Source organism: Serinus canaria, chromosome 10 (assembly GCF_022539315.1).
Source record: "Serinus canaria isolate serCan28SL12 chromosome 10, serCan2020, whole genome shotgun sequence".
In the NCBI taxonomy this organism is placed as follows: domain Eukaryota; kingdom Metazoa; phylum Chordata; class Aves; order Passeriformes; family Fringillidae; genus Serinus; species Serinus canaria.
The window spans coordinates 20,373,318-20,394,851 of record NC_066324.1 but is presented as its reverse complement, the minus strand read 5'-3'; the positions used below and the strand labels follow the sequence as shown (position 1 = coordinate 20,394,851).

The window sequence follows — 21,534 nt, the reverse complement described above, 5'->3', positions numbered from 1 at the left end:
TTCTTTTCCAGCTCTGGGGACCCATTCAATTTCTGGAGATCCACTCCAGCTCTGGGAATCCTTTCAATTCCTGGGGATCCATCCCATTTCTGGGGATCCATTCCAGCTGTGAAAATCTTTTCCATTTCTGGGGATCTTTTCCACCTCTGGGGATCCATTCCAGCTCCGAAAATCTTTTCCATTTCTGGGGATCCATTCAGTTCCTGGAGATCCATTCCATCTCTGAAAATCCCATTCCATTTTTGTTGATCCCTGTCATTTCTGGAATCCATTCCATTCCCTCTGAGAATCCTTTCCATTTCTGGGCATCTTTTTCATTTTCATTTTTCTTTTCCAGCTCTGGGAATCCCATCCCAGCTCTGGGGATCCATTCCATTTCTGGGGATCTTTTCTACCTCTGGGGATCTTTTTCAGCTCTGGGAATCCCATCCCAGCTCTGAGGATCCATCCCATTCCTGGGCATCCTTTCCATTTCTGAGGATCTTGGTCACTTTCATTTTTCTTTTCCAGTTCTGGGAACCCCATCCCATTCCTGGGCATCCATTCCATTTTGGGGGATCCATTCCATTTCTGGGAAACCATTCTCTTTCTGGGGATATTTTTAATTTTCATTTTTCTTTTCCATCTCTGGGGATCCATTCCATTCCTGGGGATCATTTTCATTTTCACTTTTCTTTTCCAGCTCTGGGAACCCATTCAATTTCTGGGGATCTTTTTCATTTTCATCTTTCTTTTCCAGTTCTGGGAATCTGATCCCACCCCTGGGGCTCCATGCCACCCCTGGGGCTCCATCCCAGCCATGCCCACCCAGCCCCCAGGCCCCTCTGTGTGTCTCTCCCCTCTGCCTGTGCTCTCCCTTCCCCTGGGAGCAGCCAGAGTTCTGGAATGTTCTGTCTCCTGGCAGCTGACTGTGCTTTGTCCCCTCAGCTGTACGAGCTGGACAGCGACCCCGAGAGGAAGGAGTTCCTGGATGACCTCTTCATCTTCATGCAGAAGAGGGGTGAGTGCCCTTTCCTGGAATTCCAGGGGTGGAATTCTTCCCTCCTGAGGCTGGAAAAACAAATCCTGGAGTTTGGGCCATTTCCCTTGGCATTTGAGGGCAGCAGTAGGGCAGTCCCTGTAAATTAAATTAAATTATTTTAAATTAATTTTTTAAAAATTAATTCATTTTAAAGATTAAATTATTACATTAATTTGATTATTTTGAATGAAATTCAATTAAATTTGCCTTCAGTTTCTTCCCCTTCTGATGTAGTGCTGCTGTTGTCCATGGAACCTTTTCCTGGACTTCCCAGTGATCCCAATCCAGTTCTCAGAGCAGACTGGGGATAATTAAAAGGTGTTTAATTGGGCTGTTGGCTAACATGAAGCACCTCTGAATGTTTGGGGTGCCCTCTTGTCCCTCCAAGAGTGGCAGTGGCCTGGGGTGGTCTCTGGTGGCCCCTGAGGTGTCAGTGGCACAGAGTTTCTGACATCCCAATCCCAGACTCAAGAGCTGCCTTGTTCCAAAAAAACCCCAAAACTGGCACTCCTGAGGGCAAAGTGTTTCTGACATCCCAATCCCAGTCTGAAGAGCTGCCTGGTCCTAAAAAAACCCCAAAATCTGGCACTCCTGAGAGCAGAGTGTTTCTGACATCCTAATCCCAGATTCAAGAGCTGCCTTATACCAAAAAAACCCCAAACCTGGTGTTTCTGATGTCCCAATCCCAGATTCAAGAGCTGCCTTATTCCCAAAAAAAACCCTAAAACTTGCACTCCTGAGGGCAAAGTGTTTCTGACATCCCAATCCCAATCTGGTTGAGGAGCTGCCTGGTTCCCAAAAAAACCTAAATCCAGTTCCCCTTTGAGCAGAGTGTTTCTGACATCCCAGTCCCAGATTCAAGAGCTGCCTGGTTCCCAAAAACCCCAAATCCAGCTCCTCTCCTGGGAGCAGGGTGTGAAGAGCAGCTCAGTTTGTCCCTGCTGTCCGTGGGGCTGGGAATCAGCTCTGCCAATAAAAATCCCCCTGTAAAAACCCAAACCCGGGGATTTGCTGCTGTCCAGGAGGAGCTGAGGGAGCAGAGGCTGCAAAGATTAATGGGATTTCACAGGAGCTGCAGGGATGAAAAGGTTGGGATGGGTTTGGGATGGCCCTGGGAAGGAGCAGCTCTAACACAGATCAGATGTGCAGGGCTGTCCCCAAGGGCCATCAAAGGGCCCTGGAGCAGCAGAAACCATGGAAGGGGACATCAGAGACAAGCTGGAACTGCTCTTTGTGGGGTTTTGTTCCTGGGAGGGGACACAGGAGGGAGGCTGGAACTGCTCTTTGTGGGGTTTTCTTTCTAGGAGGCTGGAACTGGCCTCTGTGGGGTTTTTTTCCTGGGAGGGGACACCAGAGAGAAGCTGGAGCTGGCCTCTGTGGGGTTTTGTTCCTGGGAGGCTGGAACTGGTCTTTGTGGGGTTTTGTTCCTGGAAGGGAACATCAAAGACAAGCTGGAACTGATCTTTGTGGGTTGTTTTTTTTTCTAGGAGGCTGGAACTGGCCTTAGTGGGGTTTTTTTCCTGGGAGGGGACACCAGAGACAAGCTGGAGCTGGCCTTTGTGGGGTTTTGTTCCTGGGAGGCTGGAACTGGCTTTTATGGGGTTTTCTTTCTAGGAGTCTGGAACTGGCCTTAGTGGGGTTTTGTTCCTGGAAGGGGACATCAAAGACAAGCTGGAACTGGTCTTTGTGGAGTTTTGTTCCTGGGAGGCTGGAACTGGTCTTTGTGGGGTTTTGTTCCTGGGAGGGGACATCAAAGACAAGCTGGAACTGGCTTTTGTGGGGTTTTGTTCCTGGGAGGGGCAGCAGAGCTGGGGGTGAAGCCTTGGGAAGGCTGAGCTAGAACTGAGACTAGACTGGGCTCAAGAATAAGCCAGGGATTTATTAAAATCATCTCCCTGGATCCACCTTGGGCAGCACAAGAGCCCAGCCAGGGCTGCACCCAAGGTGAACCAAAATGGTCACAAAAATGGACAACAGGTCACAGGGGCTCTCACTTCTATGGGTTTTTAATAATTTGCATATTGGAGTTAATTGTCAATTACATCTTTGGGTTATGAAGGTCCCATCCTTGTTTTCTCTCTTCAGTCCAAGATTGCAGCTCTCTGTGGGGTCCCTGTTCCAGGGCAGGATCAGGGATTGCAGCTCCCCACGGGATCAGGGAGTGCAGCTCCCCATGGGATCAGGGCAGGATCAGGGATTGCAGCTCCCCACGGGATCAGGGATTGCAGCTCCCCATGGGATCAGGGAGTGCAGCTCCCCATGGGATCAGGGAGTGCAGCTCCCCATGGGATCAGGGATTGCAGCTCCCCATGGGATCAGGGAGTGCAGCTCCCCATGGGGTCCCTCTTCCTTTTTCTGCCCACTCTGGAGACCCAAACCCCACAAATCTCAGGCTGAAGCAGCCAGGGTTTCTCCTTGGAGAGGAGTTTGAGCAAACCAGGAGCTGAGATAGCTCAGGGCTGGAGTTGATTTGCTGCTGTAAAATGAATTTTCCCTCTGTTCAGCTGGGAATTCTTACACCCCACGGGATTGCCGTGCCTCCCTTCAAAGATGAAACAAGAAATTCTGTTTTTCTGGAGATTTGGCTCAGGGTTATTTTAAATCACTGTGGACTTCCCCAATTTCCTGGGGAAAAGCTGTTCCTTCTGTTTGCCTGGTGCAGCATCTCCCCTGAACATATTTAGAGTGGGAAGAGCAGCTTTTTATTTACCTGCTACAGGTTGTGGCTTAAAAATGTCTTTTCCCTGCCTATTTTTCACTGCAGTGGGAGTGAAAAAAAAAACCAAAAATCCCATTTCAGTGGGATTTCAACATCTCTGTGCTGAACAAACCCTGGGGATTCTCACCTCCTTTGTTCCTTGCTGTAAAATGGACACTTGTGTGAGGAAATTGGATAGGGTAGGTGGGAGGTGGTTAAAAAAGCAGAGCTGGGTGTGATTAAATGCTCTTTGTGCAGGACAAGTCCTGGCTTAGGCTGCTGGAAATCCCTGTGTGGAAGGGAATCTCTGGCATGGAGGCCAAGGGAACCCCTGAAATTCACCTCAAACCTCCTTTTGGGGCAGATTTCCTCAGTCTGCATCTCCAGCTTGAGCTCTGACTGCCAGGTCTGGCCCAGGGAGGGTGGAGGGGAGGAGAACACAGCCCTGGGGTGGGAGGGAGAGGATGGTCCCAGTTAATCCCTCAGCCATGCATGTGCCAAACCCCCTTGCCCAGGTGATTCCCAGGTGTAATCCCAGCCATTCCAGGCTTTCCTGGGGCTCAGCCCCTCCAGGAGCTGCAGCCTGGGACTCCTTTTTCTTCAAGTCTAACTCCCCAGTTGCTGTTTAACCCCTCTGCTGGTTGTTTCTGTTTTAAAGCAGCTTTGGAGCCAGTGCCCAGTTGGCTGGAGGTGATCTGGGCACCTGTGGGTGCACCCCCACTTTGTCCCACCTTCCTCTCTTAGGGGGTGCTAATCAGTGAGGCCTAATTAAGAAACTGCCATCACTTTGCAGATGTCATTTTTAGGGTAGCACAAAACTGTTTTGCTGAAGAGATCCTGAATTTCTGCTGGGTGTAGGGGCCAAATCTGATACATCTACTGCAGTTCCAGGGGTTGGGGGGGAAAAGCTTTTCAAGGGAAATTTAGGCTGGATATCAGGGAACAGTTTTTTACAGAGAGGGTGATAAGGTTCTGGAATGTTCTGCCCAGAGAGGTGGTGGAATCCCCATCCCTGGGTCTGTTTAACACAGCCTGGATGTGGCACTGGGGGCCAGGGTTTAGGTGTTGGGGCTGGGCTGGACTCGGTGAGCTTGAAGGTCTCTTCCAACCTGGCCATTCTGGAATTCTGTGGGAGACATTCCCTCCAAGGCCACAGGTGTTTATGGCTCCAGTCAGCCTTCCTCTAGGAAACCCTTTATCCCAGAAACCTGGATTGTGGCTGCTTTCTGCTCAGAAAACCAGGAGCCTCTCTCCTTTCCCCTTCCACATTTATCAGCTCTGCATCCTCCCTTTCCCAGGGGGAACAGATTCCTCATGCCCCTCATTTGGTTGGGGTGAGCCCAGGGATGGGGATGGGATGAGACAAGCGATGAGGCTGGGATGAGCCAAGTGGTGTGACTGGGATGCCAAGTGATGGAGCTGGGATGGGCCAAGTGATGGAGTTGGGAAACCAAGTGATGGGGCTGGGATGAGCCAAATTAGAGAGACGGGATGAGCCAAATTATGGAGTTGGGAAGCCAAGTTACAGAGCTGGGATGAGCGAAAATATGGGGCTGGGTTGAGCCAAGTGATGGGGCTGGGATGAGCCAGGTTATGGAGCTGAGATGAACCAAGGGATGGGGCTGGGATGGGCCAAGTGATGGGGCTGGGATGAGCCAAGGGATGGGGCTGGGATGAGCCAAGGGTTGGAGCTGGGATGAGCCAAATTACAGAGCTGGGATGAGCCCAGTTATAGGGCTGGGATGAGCCAAGTTATGGAGTTGGGAAGCCAAAATATGGGGCTGGGATGGGCCAAGTGATGGGGCTGGTGTGAGCGAAGTTATGGGGCTGGGAAGCCACGTTACAGGGCTGGGATGAGCCAAATTATAGAGCTGGGATGAACCAAGGGATGGGGCTGGGATATAACCAAGTTATGGAGTTGGGAAGCCAAGTGATGGGGCTGGTGTGAGCCAAGTTATGGGGCTGGGATGAACCAAGGGATGGGGTTGAGATGAGCTGAGCTATGGAGCTGGGACAAGCCAAGTTATGGAGTTGGGAAGCCAAGGGATGGGGTTGGATTCTGCTGAGAGGCAGGAGAAGTTATTTTCCAAGCAAACTGAGAGAGGAGGATCTTCCTCTGGCTCGGGGCAGGAGCCTTGCAAGTACAGTAAAATGAGTTTGCCATCAAAAGGCAACAAGTCTTGTGCCGTGGCCCCAGCTCTGACCTTTCCCTCTGGAATTCTGCCCCCTGGCCCCGGGCTCATTAATCCTGGCCCTGCCAGATGACAGTAATCCATCACAGCCCTGACAGCCCTGCCTGGCTCAGGCTCTGCCCTTCAGCCTTTCCTGTGGCAGCACTGGGGGTTTCCAATAAAACCCTTCCTTTATCACCCTCCCTGGGCCAGCCTCGGGGAGGAGGGGGCACCAAATCCCTCTGGAAAACTCCAGGAATTCACCAGGACTGTGGGACCTGTGGGGCAGTGCTGGAGGAACACGTGGGAAATGGAGTTATTGCAGTGGGAAATGGAGTTATTGCAGTGGGAAATGGAATTATTGCAGCTCCCAGGAGCACTTCTCTCCCTGCTGTAAAGTTTCTCAGCTGCACAAAGGAATTTTATTTTGGGGGGAAAAACCAAACCTGGTTTGCAATAATTCTGTCACTTCAGCACCCCCAGGACAGCTTTGCTTCAAACAGGACCAAAGTGCCCGAAATTTCATTTATAAACTCAGTTAAACAGGGCTTTATACAGAAAAACACATTGATAAACTCAGCTAAACGTGTTTACACACACAGTATAAATTTATCCACTGAGAGAAAACCTCAGGTTTGGTTAAATGTTAAAATTCCTTCATGCAGCTGAGAAATTTTACAGCAGGGACAGAGCTGCTCCCAGGAGCTGCAATAATTTCAGCACCCTCAGGAAAACTTTTCTCCCTCAGCTGTGCTTCAAACAGAAGCAAAGTGCCCCGAAATTTCATTTATAAACCCAGCTAAATCGAGATTTAGATAGAAACATACATTTATAAACTCAGCTAAAGAGGGCTTTATACAGAAATATTCAGCTAAATGTGTTTACACACACAATATAAACAAATCCACTGAGAGAAAACCTCGAGGTTGTTTTCCCCCCAGAATAAAATTCCCTGGTGCAGCTGAAAAACTTTACATCAGGGACAGCACTGTCCCAGGAGCTGCAATAATTCTGTCACCTCAGCACCCCCAGCACAGCTGTGCTTCAAACAGGACCAAAATGGCCAAAATTTCATTTATAAATTCAACTAAACAGGGATTGATACAGAAACATGTTTCTGTATAAAGCCCTGTTTAGCTGGGTTTATAAAAGAAATTTTGGGCACTTTGGTCCTGTTTGAAGCCCAGCTGAGGGAGGGAAGGTGCCCAGGAGGTGCTGAGGTGATTCAGGGAGGTCAGACCCCCTCGCTGTTCCTGCTCCAGCTGGGAGCAGCTCCCTGGAAATGCCTCAGCCCTTACTCCCCAGTGTTATTCAGGAAAACACTTTGCTGCTGTGGCTAATTAATGGGAAAAGGAATTTTGGGGTGTCCTGGGGGCTTTGGAAGGAAATATTTCCCTGTTTTCCCTGCGGGTGTGACTCAGGTGATGAGTGGCAGCTGGAGGTAACTCGATCATGCCCTGATTCCCAGGGCTGCTGTCACCCTGAGACAAAATGGATGCTCAGGAAAAGAACAGAGGAAATTGAGGATTTTGGGGAGGGAGGGATGGAGCTGCAGAGTTTGGAGGGTTTGGAATTCCCTCTGTGCCCCTGAAATGTGGGAAGGGGTTGTGGGATCTGCTCCTTGGACAAGGGAAGAGGCTGGGATTTATAGAAATTGAAACACTTTGAATCTGTGGGGTTTTCAGCCCTTCAGAGCTGCAAAATGGGATCTGTTCCTTGGGCTGTTTTATCCAGCATCTGGTTAACCTGTGGGAATTGGCACTACTAAAGCCTGATGGGATTCCCAAAGAAAAGACAAGGGGGGAAAAAAAAAATCCCCCTTGGATGTCTGACAGGGACATCTGCAGGGCTCCTTTCATGGCACGGAATAAACTCATTTATAGGGCCATAAACGGGGGATCAGGGGCTGCCAGCAGTGGCACCAGCCTCCCCTGGGGACTGGGGATTCCACAATTGTCCCCTCCCAGCCTTCCTGCCAGGCTGGGGCTGCCCATTGTGGGGACAGGATGGGCTGGGCGGCCCTTTGATCCAGGACAGAGTTTCCCAGGCCAAATAAAAGCTCTGCCACTTCAGCTTTTTATTATTCCTTCTTCCTCTCTGTGCCTAAATCTCCTTAGGTTGGGCGTTGGCACTTCCAGGAGCTGCCAGAGGGGGAGGTTAAAAATCAGATTTTCTTCCACATTAACCCAAAGTACACAGAACCAGGCAGGAAGGATGGAGCAGGAGGTGGTTTTGGGATGCTCAGAGCTGCTGTGGCCTCATCTGGGAATTGTTTGGGAGGGAAAAGGAGTGGGAGGCTGGAAGGTCTGTGGAAGGAGCAGCCTTTATTTACCTCTCCATGTGGTGTTTGCAGGGTCCCCAGGATGAGGTGAGAGATGAGTCTGACTCCATGTCCTCAGAAGGCTGATTCATTATTTTATGAGATAATATGATATTAAAGAATGCTATACTGAAACTGTACTAAAGAAAGAGAAAGGATACAGACAGAAGGTCACAAAGAATGATAATGAAAACCCATGGCTGACTCCTCAGAGCTTGGCACAGCTGATGGTGATTGGTCATTAATTGAAAACAATTCACATGGAACCAATCAAACATTCACCTGTTGGTGAACAACCTCCAGAGCACATTCAAAAAGCAGCAAAACAGGGAGAAGCAATCAGATAATTCAGATAATTATTGTTTTCATTCTTCTCTGAGGCTTCTCAGCTTCCCAGGAGAAGAAATCCTGGCGAAGGGATTTTTCAGAGACTATGACAGTGACATCTGCAGGTTGTTCCAAATGCTGAATGTGTGTGGGGGGATGGGATTCTCTTTTCCACTGCTGATTCCCTTGTCCTGCAGTTCCCAGGCAAACAGCACATCCTGAGGGATGAGGGAGCATTTTTATCCGAGGATTTTAACTCTGAGCTCATAAAACCCATTCAATAGTCCCAACTTCCCCTCTTTCTATTCCAGGAGCTGCAGGTTTTTATTGCTCTGCTAATTCCCTTTACCCACAGGAAAGGGTTTTCCATGGAAAGACCACGAGCCAGGCTGCAAATTCCCTGAATTTCCTGTTAGGGCAGAGAGAGCTGGATCCCCCCCTGAGCTGCCCGTGCCCTCATCCTGTCCATGTTCCTTTTTCCAGGCACTCCCATCAACAGGATCTCCATCATGGCAAAGCAGATCCTGGATCTGCTCCTGTTAGGGTAGACAGAGCTGGATCCCACCAGGCTGCCTGTGCCCTCATCCTGTCCATGCTCCTTTTTCCAGGAACTCTCATCATGGCCCAGCAGATCCTGGATCTGCTCTTGTTAGGGCAGAGAGAGCTGGATCCCCCTGAGGTGGTGCCCTCATCCTCTCTGTGCTCCTTTTACCATGAACTCCCATCATGGCCAAGCAGATCCTGGATCTGCTCCTGTTAGGGCAGACACAGCTGGATACCACCAGGCTGCCCATGCCCTCATCCTCTTTGTGTTCCTTTTTCCAGGCACTTCCATCAACAGGATCCCCATCATGGCAAAGCAGATCATGGATCTGCTCCTCTTAGGGCAGAGAGAGCTGGATCTCCTCAATCTGCCCATACCCTCATCCTCTCCGTGCTCCTTTTCCCAGGCACTCCCATCAACAGGATCCCCATCATGGCCAAGCAGATCCTGGATCTGCTCCTCTTAGGGCAGAGAGAGCTGGTCCTGTACCCTCATCCTCTCCGTGTTCCTTTTCCCAGGCACTCCCAACAATGGGATCCCCATCATGGCAAAGTAGATCCTGGATCTCCTCTTAGGGCAGAGAGAGCTGGTCCCCCTGAGGTGGTGCCCTCATCCTCTCTGTGTTCCTTTTCCCAGGTACTCCCAACAATGGGATCCCCATCATGGCAAAGTAGATCCTGGATCTCCTCTTAGGGCAGAGAGAGCTGGTCCCCCTGAGGTGGTGCCCTCATCCTCTCTGTGCTCCTTTTCCCAGGAACTCCCATCAACAGGATCCCCATCATGGCCAAGCAGATCCTGGATCTCTACATGCTCTACAAGCTGGTGACAGAGAAGGGCGGGCTGGTGGAGATCATCAACAAGAAGATCTGGAGGGAGATCACCAAAGGCCTGAACCTGCCCACCTCCATCACCAGCGCTGCCTTCACCCTGCGCACACAGTGAGTGCAGACCCTGAAATGGAAAATATTCACTTTATAGACATATGTCTGCATTTAAATATAAATATAATCATATATTTAGCAATATTTCATATAAATATATATAAATATTAAATTAACTATTTATATATATTATATAAATAATAATTTATTAAAATAGTTATTTAAATAAATAATATATTCATAATATATTAATATTTTCTATAAATATATTATGACTATGAAATAAACTATATTATATTAAATTAGAATTTATTTAAATTTTATTTAAATTTTATTTAAATAATTTATGTAAAATGTAGAAATATTTTATAACTATATATTTAATTACTTATATTTATTGTATAGTTATAATTATTTTTATAAATATCTGTATATTTAATATACACATATTTCTATAAATATGTGTATATTAAATATAGAAATATTTCCATTTATAAATATATAGTATATTTCTAAATATGTATTTTAGAAATATATTATAGATATTAGTATATTATATGAATATATAATAAATATATAGTATATTAATATAAATATAATAAAGGTATACTATGTAAATATGTGTATATTTAATTATAAAGTATTTATATATTTATAAATCTATTTCTCTTTATATATAAAATATATAAATATTTTATAAATATAAATTTAAATATTAATATTTATTATGTAAATATATAATAATTATATGTGATATAATTTATATAAATATGTACATATAAATATAAATATATGCTGTGTATTTATATAAATATAAATGTGTTTATATTTAAATATAAAATCTTTACTTAAAATATATTTATATTTATATATACCACATAAACATTTTATAAATACAGATTTAATAGTTATATTTATTATATAAATATATAATGAATATATGCTATCTATTTATAATATATAAATTACATATCGTTGATTTATAATATATATATGTTTTATATATATATATAGTTGGGTATTATTGGATTAATCTAATTAGAATAATCCAATTATGGCAGTGGATATTATTGGAATAATCCAATTAAGATTATTGGATATTTGTCTGCTATTGGACATTTGCTGTTGGATCCTTGCTGTTATTGGGTATTCAGCTGCTGTTATTACTTGTTTGTGTGGATAACTTTTTATTATTTTTAGATATATCTGTTAATAAATACCTATTGTTAGTAATTATTATTGGTAAAATATTATTAGTAAATAATATTTCAGTTGGGAGGGAATTCTGGATGATTCTTTGAGAATATTTAATTTGTGAGGGAATTCTGGATGATTTATAGACAGTATTTCAATTGTGAGGGAATTCTGAATGGTTTATAGTTAATATTTCAGTTGTGAGGGAATGATGGATGATCTATAATCAGTATTTCAGTTGTGAGGCAATTCTGAAACATTTATAGATACTATTTCAATTGTGAGGGAATTCTGGGTGATTTATTGCTGATATTTCATTGGTGAGGGAAATCTGGATGGTTTATAGATGATATTTCATTTGTGAGGGAAATCTGGATGTTTTATAGAGGATATTTCAGTTGTGAGGGAATTCTGGCTGATTCTTTGAGGATGTTTCATTTGTGAGGGAATTCTGGATGATTTCTGGACAATATTTCAGTTCTAAGGGCATTCTGGATGATTCTTTGATTGTATTTCAGTTGTGAGGCAATTCTGAAATATTTACAGATACTATTTCAATTGTGAGGGAATTCTGGGTGATTTATTGCTGATATTTCAGTTCTGAGGGAATTCTGGATGGTTTATAGATGATTATTCAGTTGTGAGGGAATTCTGGATGGTTTATTGCTGATATTTCATTTGTGAGGGAATTCTGGATGATTTATAGATGATATTTCATTTGTGAGGGAATTCTGGATGATTTATAGATGATATTTCATTTGTGAGGGAAATCCGGATGGTTTATAGATGATATTTCATTTGTGAGGGAAATCCAGATGGTTTATAGTTAATATTTCATTTGTGAGGGAAATCTGGATGGTTTATTGCTGATATTTCAGTTGTGAGGGAATTCTGGATGGTTTTTGGATGATTATTCAGTTGTGAGGCAATACCGGGTGATTTATAAATAATATTTCAGTTGGGATGGAATTCTGGATGGTTTATATAGGATATTTCAGTTGTGAGGGAATTCTGGATGGTTTATAGAGGACTATTCAGTTGTGAGGCAATTCTGGGCGATCCTTTTTGGGATCAGGAATATCTCCTGGCGCATTTCCCTACAAACCCATACCGAGCCATGCTCCCAAACCCCCCAAACCTGCTGAGCCCCTGGGGATGTGTCTCCTGTCCCTGTGCCCCCTGAGTTCCCCTCTCTGTGTCCCTCTCCAGGTACATGAAGTACCTCTACGCCTACGAGTGTGAGAAGAAGTCCCTGAGCTCCCCGGCCGAGCTGCAGGCCGCCATCGACGGCAACCGGCGTGAGGGCCGGCGGCCCAGCTACAGCTCCTCGCTGTTCAGCTACTCGCCCTCCCCGCCCGGGCCTCCTTCCCTGCTGTCCCCCCCCAAAATCCGCTTCCCCGTCATCGGCGTGGCCGCCGGCAGCGCCTCCGGCAGCCCCCGCGTCTCACCGGCCCTCAGGAAAGGTCAGCACGGCCATGGCGGCGGCGGGACTGTGCGAGTGTGGTGTGCGCGGGGTGGCCTGGCTGAGGGACCCTCCTGGCTGTGTCACCTGGCTGAGGGACCCTCCTGGTACTGTCCCTGGCTGAGGGACCCTCCTGGTACTGTCCCTGGCTGAGGGACCCTCCTGGCGCTGTCCCCTGGCTGAGGGACCCTCCTGGCTGTGTCCCCTGGCTGAGGGACCCTCCTGGCTGTGTCCCCTGGCTGAGGGACCCTCCTGGCAGTGTCCCTGGCTGAGGGACCCTCCTGGCAGTGTCCCCTGGCTGAGGGACCCTCCTGGCAGTGTCCCCTGGCTGAGGGACCCCTTCTGGTACTGTCCCCTGGCCGAGGGACCCCTCCTGGCAGTGTGGCCTGGCTGAGGGACCCCTCCTCACCCATGTGGCCTGGGAATGTGGGACTGTGGTGTTGGCAGTGTCCTCTGACCGAGAGACCCCTTCTGGCAGTGTCTCCTGGCTGAGTGACCCCTCCTGGCTGTATGGCCTGGCTGAGGGACCCCTCCTGGCAGTGTCCCCTGGCTGAGTGATCCCTCCTGACTGTGTCCATGCCACACTGCACGGCCTGGGAATGTGGGACTGTGGTCCTGCCAATGTCCCCCAGCTGAGTGCCCCCTCCTCGCCCAGGTGACGGCGTGCCCCTGACGGTGTCCATGCCGAGCCGCGTGGCCGTGCCGGTGACGCTGGGTGGCCAGCAGGCCGCGGTGGCAGCCAGGACGGCCACGCTGGAGCAGCTGAGGGAGAGGCTGGAGGCGGGAGAGCCCCCGGAGAAGAAGGTGCCGCGCATGACGGAGGAGGAGCAGCGGCTGGTGCAGCAGGCCCTGCAGCGCAACCTGTTCAGCATGGCCCGGCAGGTCCCCATGAAGATCAAAATCAACGGGAAAGGTGAGGCACCAGCTCCTCAGGAAGCTGCAGGGAGGGAAAGTTCCCAGCCTGCAATGTCACACACACACCTGGGTCACCTCTGAGTGACCTCTGGGTCACCTTTATTGGCGTGGAGGTGTTCAGGTGCAAGGTTTTGTTTGGTTTTCTTGCTGGGTTTGTTCTCCAGCTCGTCCAAATCCAGCCCAGATTCAGGAGAAAAGGAGACTCAGGGGTGACCTCATCACTCTCTAAACTGAAAGGTGCCTGTACCCAGGTGGGGTTGGTCTCTCTCTCTCCAGGCAGCAGTGACAGAACCAGAGCACACAGCCTGGAGCTGCACCAAGGGAAATTTAGGTTGGATATCAGGAAAAAGTTTTTCACAGAAAGGGTGATAAAGTTCTGGAATGTTCTACCCAGGGAGGTGTGGAGCCACCATCCCTGGGTGTGTTTAACAAAGCCTGGATGTGGCACTGGGTGTTGGGGCTGGGCTGGACTGGATGATCTTGAAGGTCTCTCCCAGCCTGGCCATTCTGTGAATTCTGTGAGCTTTGCCATGTTCCCAAAGCTCCGAGCTGGGCAAGTTTGGCACAGTTTGGAAGCAAGGGAAGAACTGTTCTTGCTCCAGCAGTGCTGGTTTGAGGTGCTTGGCCACAAATGTGGGTGGGAAAGGTCAAAGCAGGTTCCTTCAGAGCAGCAGTTCTTTCTTTTAGAACTTGTTTCTTTTTTAGATTGCATTACTTTTTAAAAATGTCTCAATTTCTGGGCTTCTTCCCCAGCCTGGATTTAAATAATTCATCCTGAATCTCAGCAATTATTTCTGTGATGTCAGTGCTCCCAGTTCCTGGCAGCTCTGCATCCAACCAAATTCCACATCAAAACCACAAGATCCAGTGACAGAGAATGCAAATTTTATCCAGGAGTGTTCATTCACCTCACTTTTGCTTTCACCCTGAACTAAATCCAAATGCTGGGAACCATTGCAGTCCCTACAAACAGGAACAGGCTGAGGATTCAGGGATGGGATTCCCACCTTTGCAGGGGCTGTCTTGTCTTGCCCTCCTTTTCCCCACTGCACCATAAAAAACAGGTGGAGATGCTCTGAGAGCTGGCTTTGATAAGCTCAGCATGGCTTGGTAACAATATTTAGGTTCAATGTGGAGTTTTTAGAGGTTATTTTAGGCCTTGCTGTACTCCGTGGAGGGGCAATCCCAAAATCCAGGCTCACCCTTGTGGAGCTGGAAGATTTCCATGTTCAGCTGCCCATCCCTACCCAGGCTGGGGAAAATCCTGATTTTCATGGAGTGTCCCTGGCTTTTCCCTCCCTCCAGTGGCCGCCGGAGCTGCTGCAGTCCAAGCACAGCGAGCCACAGCAAAATCCAGCTGGGAGTGAAATCCGGGCTTATCTCTGTGCTCCCAGCCCTTCCTTGGGACTGGAATGGCCCTCGGGGAAACATTTCCCAGTGCCAGCGAGCTCCCAGCCTCACCAAGGCCTTTCAGCACCTCTGTGGCCTTGTTCTGGAATGGTTTGAGTTGGAAGGGACCTCAAAGCCAAGGACAGGGACACTGCCTTGTCCCAGGGTGCTCCAAGCCCTGTCCAGCCTGGCCTCGGGCACTCCTGGGAATGTGGGCATGCTGTGGGGGCTTTTCCCCCAAAGAGGGGACAAAGGGGGCTGTGCCCACCTCCGGGGGGTGCAGGGGATGGGATCGGTGCTCTCTGACTGTGCCCCCCCTCCTTCTCTCACTCCCTCCTTGGGACAAGACAAGGCCGACTCGGCGGCGGCGGCGCTGAACCTGTCCCCGAACGGCATCGGCAGCATCAACATGTCCGTGGAGATCAACGGCACCACCTACGCTGGTGAGAGCCCTCCTGGGGATGGGACAGCCCCCTTGGGAATGGGACAGCCCCGGGACAACCCCCCTGGGAACGGGACAGCCCCCTTGAGAATGGAACAGCCCAGGGACAGCCCTCCTGGGAATGGGACAGCCCTCCCGGGAAAGGGACAGCCCAGGGACAGCCCCCTTGGAAATGGGACAGCCCCGGGACAGCTCTCCTGGGCACAAGGAGATCCCTCCCCGGAGCGGGACAACCCTCCTGGAAACGGGATAATCCTCCTTGTGGGGTGGGATAGCCCACCTGGAACGGGACAGCCTTGCTGGAATGGGACAGCCCTGCTGGGGGGCGGGAATGGGTGGGATGGGTGTGGTCCCTGCCAAATGGCAGCGAGAGGAGATTCTTGTTCACTGAGATTCTTGTTGGCTGGGCTGGGCAGGAGGAGCACCTTTCCCTTTAAAATCTGAGGGAAGGGGTTTGAAATCCCCGTGGAAGCGTTCCCTAGGAAAGAGAATTGTCCCTGTTCTCCTCAGGAGGGGCTGTGCTCGGCTCTCCCAGCAGGAATTGTGCCCTGGGGCAGTTCCCTTCTGCAGGCCTTGCCTGTGCATCCTTGGGCAAATCCCAAGTGGGAAGCTTGGCTCTTCCTGACCCTAAACCCAATGGGAGCTGCTTCTCCTTGGAAGCAGAACCCATTTGGGATCTGTTTTCTTTAGGGTCAGCATCCCTGTGCAGGCTCCAGCTCCAGGCATCCCTTCCCTGCTGAGCACAGGAGCCAAACCAGCCACTCTGTGCTGGGATGGGATCCTGGGGCTGGGAAAGCCTCCCCTTTACCCATCTTAACCCTCTCTGGGATGGGGTGGGATGGGATGGGATCCTGGGGCTGGGAAAGCCTCCCCTTTACCCATCTTAACCCTCTCTGGGATGGGGTGGGATGGGATGGGATCCTGGGGCTGGGAAAGCCTCCCCTTTACCCATCTTAACCCTCTCTGGGATGGGGTGGGATGGGATGGGATCCTGGGGCTGGGAAAGCCTCCCCTTTACCCATCTTAACCCTCTCTGGGATGGGGTGGGATGGGATGGGATCCTGGGGCTGGGAAAAGCCTCCCCTTTACCCATCTTAACCCTCTCTGGGATGGGATGGGATCCTGGGGCTGGGAAAGCCTCCCCTTGCCCATCCTAACCCTGTCTGTGCTGGGATGGGATCCTGGGCCTAGGAAAGCCTTCCCTTTACCCATCTTAACCCTCTCTGGGATGGGATGGGATCCTGGGGCTGGGAAAGCCTTCCCTTTACCCATCTTAACCCTCTCTGGGATGGGATGGGATCTTGGGGCTGGGAAAGCCTCCCCTTTATCCATCTTAACCCTCTCTGGGATGGGATGGGATCCTGGGGCTGGGAAAGCCTCCCCTTTATCCATCTTAACCCTCTCTGGGATGGGATGGGATCCTGGGGCTGGGAAAGCCTCCCCTTTATCCATCTTAACCCTCTCTGGGATGGGATGGGATCCTGGGGCTGGGAAAGCCTCCCCTTTATCCATCTTAACCCTCTCTGTGCTGGGATGGGATCCTGGGCCTGGGAAAGTCTCCCCTTTACCCATCTTAACCCTCTCTGTGCTGTACTGGGATGGGATGGGATCCTGGGGCTGGGAAACCCTTCCCTTGCCCATCCTAACCCTGTCTGTGCTGGAATGGGATCCTGGGGCTGGGAAAGCCTCCCCTTTATCCATCTTAACCCTCTCTGGGATGGGATGGGATCCTGGGGCTGGGAAAGCCTCCCCTTTATCCATCTTAACCCTCTCTGGGATGGGATGGGATCCTGGGGCTGGGAAAGCCTTCCCTTTACCAGCCTGACCCTGTCTGTGCTGGGATGGGATCCTAGGGCTGGGAAAGCCTCCCCTTTGCCAGCCTGACCCTGTCTGTGCTGGGATGGGATCCTGGGGCTGGGAAAGCCTCCCCTTTGCCAGCCTGACCCTGTCTGTGCTGGGATGGGATCCTAGGGCTGGGAAAGCCTCCCCTTTGCCAGCCTGACCCTGTCTGTGCTGGGATGGGATCCTGGGGCTGGGAAAGCCTCCCCTTTGCCAGCCTGACCCTGTCTGTGCCCACAGGGGTGCTGTTTGCCCAGAAGCCCGTGGTGCAGCTCCTGGCCGGCTCGGGCACGCAGAGCTCGTGCAGCAGCAGCTCCAGCAGCAGCTCCAGCAGCTCCCACTGCTCCCCCAGCCCTACCTCATCACGGGGCACGCCCGGCGCAGAGCCCTCCACCAGCTGGTCCCTCTGACGGGCACTGCCCAGGAGTGCACACATACCTCACCTCAAGGAACCTGCTCTCGTGGCTGCACAGCACCTGGCGGATGATGATGATGATGATGATGATGGTGGTGGTGGTGGTGGTGAAACCTTTCCATGCCAGCGAGTTTTCCTTCATCGTCTCTTTGTCCGGCCTTTTTTTGGCTTTGTTCCCCCCCTGTTTCCTTCCTCCCTTTTGCTCTTTGGTTCCTCCTCCTTGCAGGGTGTGTGGTGTTCCCATGGAGGGGGGGCACACCTGGCGTTTCTCAATCAGGGATGGCTCTGGAGCCACAGCTCCTGGCCAGGACGTCACCAGGGCAGGGAAAGGGCCAGGACTGGGGCTGGAAACTGTGGTTCTGCTGGGAACCCTGGTCCTGCTTGAACTGTGGTCCTGCTGGAGCCCTGGTTCTGCTGGGAACCCTGGTTCTGCTGGAATCCTGGTTCTGGAGCCCTGGTTCTGCTGGGAAGCCTGGTTCTGCTGGGAACCGTGGTCCTGCTGGAGCCCTGGTTCTCCTGCAGCCCTGGTTCTGCTGGAACCCTGGTTCTGCTGGAGCCCTGGTTCTGCTGGAGCCCTGGTTCTGCTGGAGCCCTGGTTCTGCTGGAGCCCTGGTTCTGCTGGAGGCCTGGTTCTGGAGCCCTGGTTCTCCTGGAGCCCTGGTTCTGCTGGAGCCCTGGTTCTGCTGGAGCCCTGGTTCTGCTGGAGCCCTGGTTCTCCTGCAGCCCTGGTTCTCCTGGAGCCCTGGTTCTGCTGGAGCCAGGGGCCACCAGGGCTCTTCCCACCCACAACTCCGTGTTTTGACAATCCTGAGAGCCGGGGTGTGCCTGGCCCTGTCCTCCCGTGGCAATCTGCTCCTGTCCCTTCCTGCTGTGTCCCCATGTCCTCAGAGGAGAGTCCTGAGCCTCTCTCCTACACCTCTCCACGGTTCTGGCACCACCAGCTGCTCGGTTCTGGCTGGTGCCACCTCACCCCTCGAGTCCTGAGTGTCCCTGAGGAGTGACAACGGGGCCTGGGCGTGTTGGGGTTCCACGTTCCCCCCTCTGTCCCCATGGCAGGGTCACTCAGGTTGGTGCAGGCTCCCTGGAGCAGCTCTGGGAGCTCTGCAGGGCTGCAGGTGGGGTGGTTAATGTGGGCACAAACCCCCTGCCGTGGTACCCGAGCAGGGCAGACCTTCTGCTCCCAGGGAGGAGCAGAGCCCAGGGAATCCAGCCCTTCCTGGCCCTGGGAGCCCTGGCTGGAAGCAGAGCTCTCTGTCCATCAGCTGCTCAGGTGCTGTCCCTCTGCCCCCCTGGCCTTTCCCTATGCCCTGCCCTGGTGCCATCCCTGCCATCCCTCCTGCCCCGGTGACGTCCTTCCCGTGCTGCAGGCCCGAGTCAGGTTTTTTGAGCAGATGAAATACCTCAGATATGTACTTGTTGGGTTGCTTTTGTTTGTGTTGGGTTGGTGTTTTTTTAACCTCTTCAGGAAGTATTGGCATATCCTATTGCTTGGGGGTTTTCGTAGGTGGGTTTGCTGACTTTGTGTTTGCTTTTATTTCTGTTGGCTTTTAAACGCATCACCAAAGACAGGGAGCTCAGACAAGGCTGAGCAGAGGAGCAGTGGCTTCCCCACCCTCCGGGAGCCCATCCCAGGACATGTGCATGGCAGGACAGCAGGGTTGTCCTCGCTGTCACAGCCCCTGCTGCTTCCTGCCCCCGCAGCCCCCAGGGCTCTCTGGGATCGGGAGGTGGGGATGTCCTGGCAGGGAGGGAGGGATGCTGCTCCGCGTGTCCCCAGCTGCCCTCCCTGTGGGCGGGGGAAGCCGGCCTGACCCGCAGGCTCCTTCCATCCTCACAGACTCCCAGAGGATTTTCCAGCCTCTGGGACTCAATCAGATTATTCCCCCCCCCCCTTTTTTTTGGGGTTTTCTTTTGGTTGTTTTATTTTATTCTTGGGTGGGGTTGGGCTGTTTCCTCTGAGTGGGACTGGGGCACTTTCTGCTTTTCCCTCTGCTCTGTTCCCTGGCCCCGGGGAGCAGAGGCTGCTCCGGGGTGGGGCTGCTTTGTCTCACTTGCTAACGTTGTGTTTTCTTGCACAGAAAGGCACTCGAATCACTGAACTGCTTGGACACTACTAGAGTATTAATGTTTATAAGCTTTACTCAACCTAGACTGGAACTAGCCAGGGACTAACAGATTGTTTTGTATCCAATTCAGGGAAAGAATCAGGTCGGGAAGCGTAACAGATACCTCAGTTAAATAAGCTGCAACAATAAACCGGTCCTTTTCCCAGCCCGGGGTGACAAGGACCGTCCAGACTGTGAAGAGTTAACCCTTTCCCTCAGCCTGGCTTTGGCCCTGGCAGCCTGAGCTGCGGGTCTCCTGCTGAGCTGCCAGGCTTTGGGCGTAGGGGGTGCTGGAAACCAGCAGCAGAGCGGGGGAGGCCGAGCGGGGGCCGCCCCAGCCCCGTGTCGTGTCGTACTCAGGGTTTGATGCTGCCGGCAGGACGTTCCCGAGGGCAGCGCTCCGTCCTTCCCCCAGCTCCTCACACCAGCCGAAAAGCCCCGGCCAGCCCCCAGCTCGCTCCCCCGGCGCTTCCCGGGGGACAGAGCCAGCCGAGCCTGCTCCTGTGGCTGCGGGAGGGCAGCAGGGTGCGTGGGGTGAGGGGAGGCTGCGTGTGCCTGCTCCTTCCCAGGGGACTGCGGTCAGATGTTCTCCCCAAACAGCTGCAGCAGCCTTGCTAACTAGTTTTCTTACCTATTTAAAAGAGAAAAAAAAATAATAAAATAAGTAAATAAAAACAAATGTGATAGCCTAGGCGGTGGATAAATACCTCAACGTCTCCTTCCAACAAGTGTCTGTATATGTTGTTGTTGGGTTTTTTCTATCTTACAGGTTATCTGAATGTTTATATTCCAATAAACTTCTACCTCTTCACACCGTGACCCCCACGCCTGCTTTGTGCCCCCAGCTGGCTCCCTGAGGGTGAAGAATTCCCAGGGTCGTGGTGTGTCCTTGCGGGGCTCTGAGGGTAAAGAATTCCCAGCTATTCCCCGAGGCTGGGCTGTGTCCTTGCAGGGGCCCTGAGGGTAAAGAATTCCCAGCTATTCCCACAGGTTGGGCTGTGTCCTCGCCGGGGCCCCGAGCTCCCAGTTTGGAGCCGGCCCGGGCTGGAACGCTGGCGCTTCCAGGCTGGATCCTGACGGAAGCCTCTCGGGATCTCCGTCCCAGGTGTCGCCGGAGCCGTCCCTGCCCCTGTCCTGTCACTCTCGGCCGAGAATGACGCAGGAAGGAGCTGGAGGCAGTGTCGTAGAAAGAGCAAAAGAAGGCTTTATTCGAGAGAGCCGAGCGGTTTTTATAAAGCAATTCGATCGATTCTATTTTATTGGCCGGTTAACAACAACACCTCCCTCACACACCTCTGTCCTTGAGAAGAACAGAAAGACGAAGCAGAAAAACACCACCTGCAGACTGTATAATTAACAAGTTCTGACAACTCCCTGAAAGTGCTCACAAGCCGCTGTGGGAAACGCTCGCCGTTTCCCTCTCTGTCCCATGGCATCCACACCCGTCCCTTGCCCAAATCCCGAATCCCTTCTCTGTCACCGCCTGCCCCCCACGAAAAGCGCCTCGAACGCCTCCCCGCTGCTTTTCCAGTCCTTGAACCAGCTGGGCAGCGGCAGGGAGCCCTTCCCAGTCCCTCCCGTGCCAGCCTTGCCCATGTGCCTTGCCCGGGTGCCGGGGAGGGCATGGAGCCCTCGACCTTCCTCATCCTCACCCCGTAGAACCAGAAGCGCTGCCCTGCCTTCATTGCCGGGCTGCCGGTGAGCTTCCCGGGCTCCGCTCCCCGGGCTCCGCTCCCAGCCTATCCCGGCCGATCTCGGCCCCCAGCTCCCCTCCCGTCCCGCCTCCGGCTCTCCCAGCCCCGACTTCTCCC

The 21,534-nt window shown here is 51.4% G+C and overlaps 1 protein-coding gene across 1 annotated transcript in view; it reads left to right on the top strand.

Annotated features, from left to right (window-relative positions):
* ARID3B (AT-rich interaction domain 3B) overlaps nt 1-20,542 on the top strand; it is a 34,600-nt gene extending 14,058 nt beyond the window's left edge. Inside the window, exons 4-9 of the mRNA XM_050978689.1 lie at nt 928-1,000; nt 9,836-10,019; nt 12,366-12,619; nt 13,274-13,531; nt 15,270-15,365; nt 17,444-20,542. Of these exons, the coding sequence (XP_050834646.1) occupies nt 928-1,000; nt 9,836-10,019; nt 12,366-12,619; nt 13,274-13,531; nt 15,270-15,365; nt 17,444-17,613 (1,035 nt within the window). The 3' untranslated portion in view covers nt 17,614-20,542. The remainder of the gene's footprint in view (nt 1-927; nt 1,001-9,835; nt 10,020-12,365; nt 12,620-13,273; nt 13,532-15,269; nt 15,366-17,443) is intronic.
* Nucleotides 20,543-21,534: the final 992 nt, after the last annotated feature.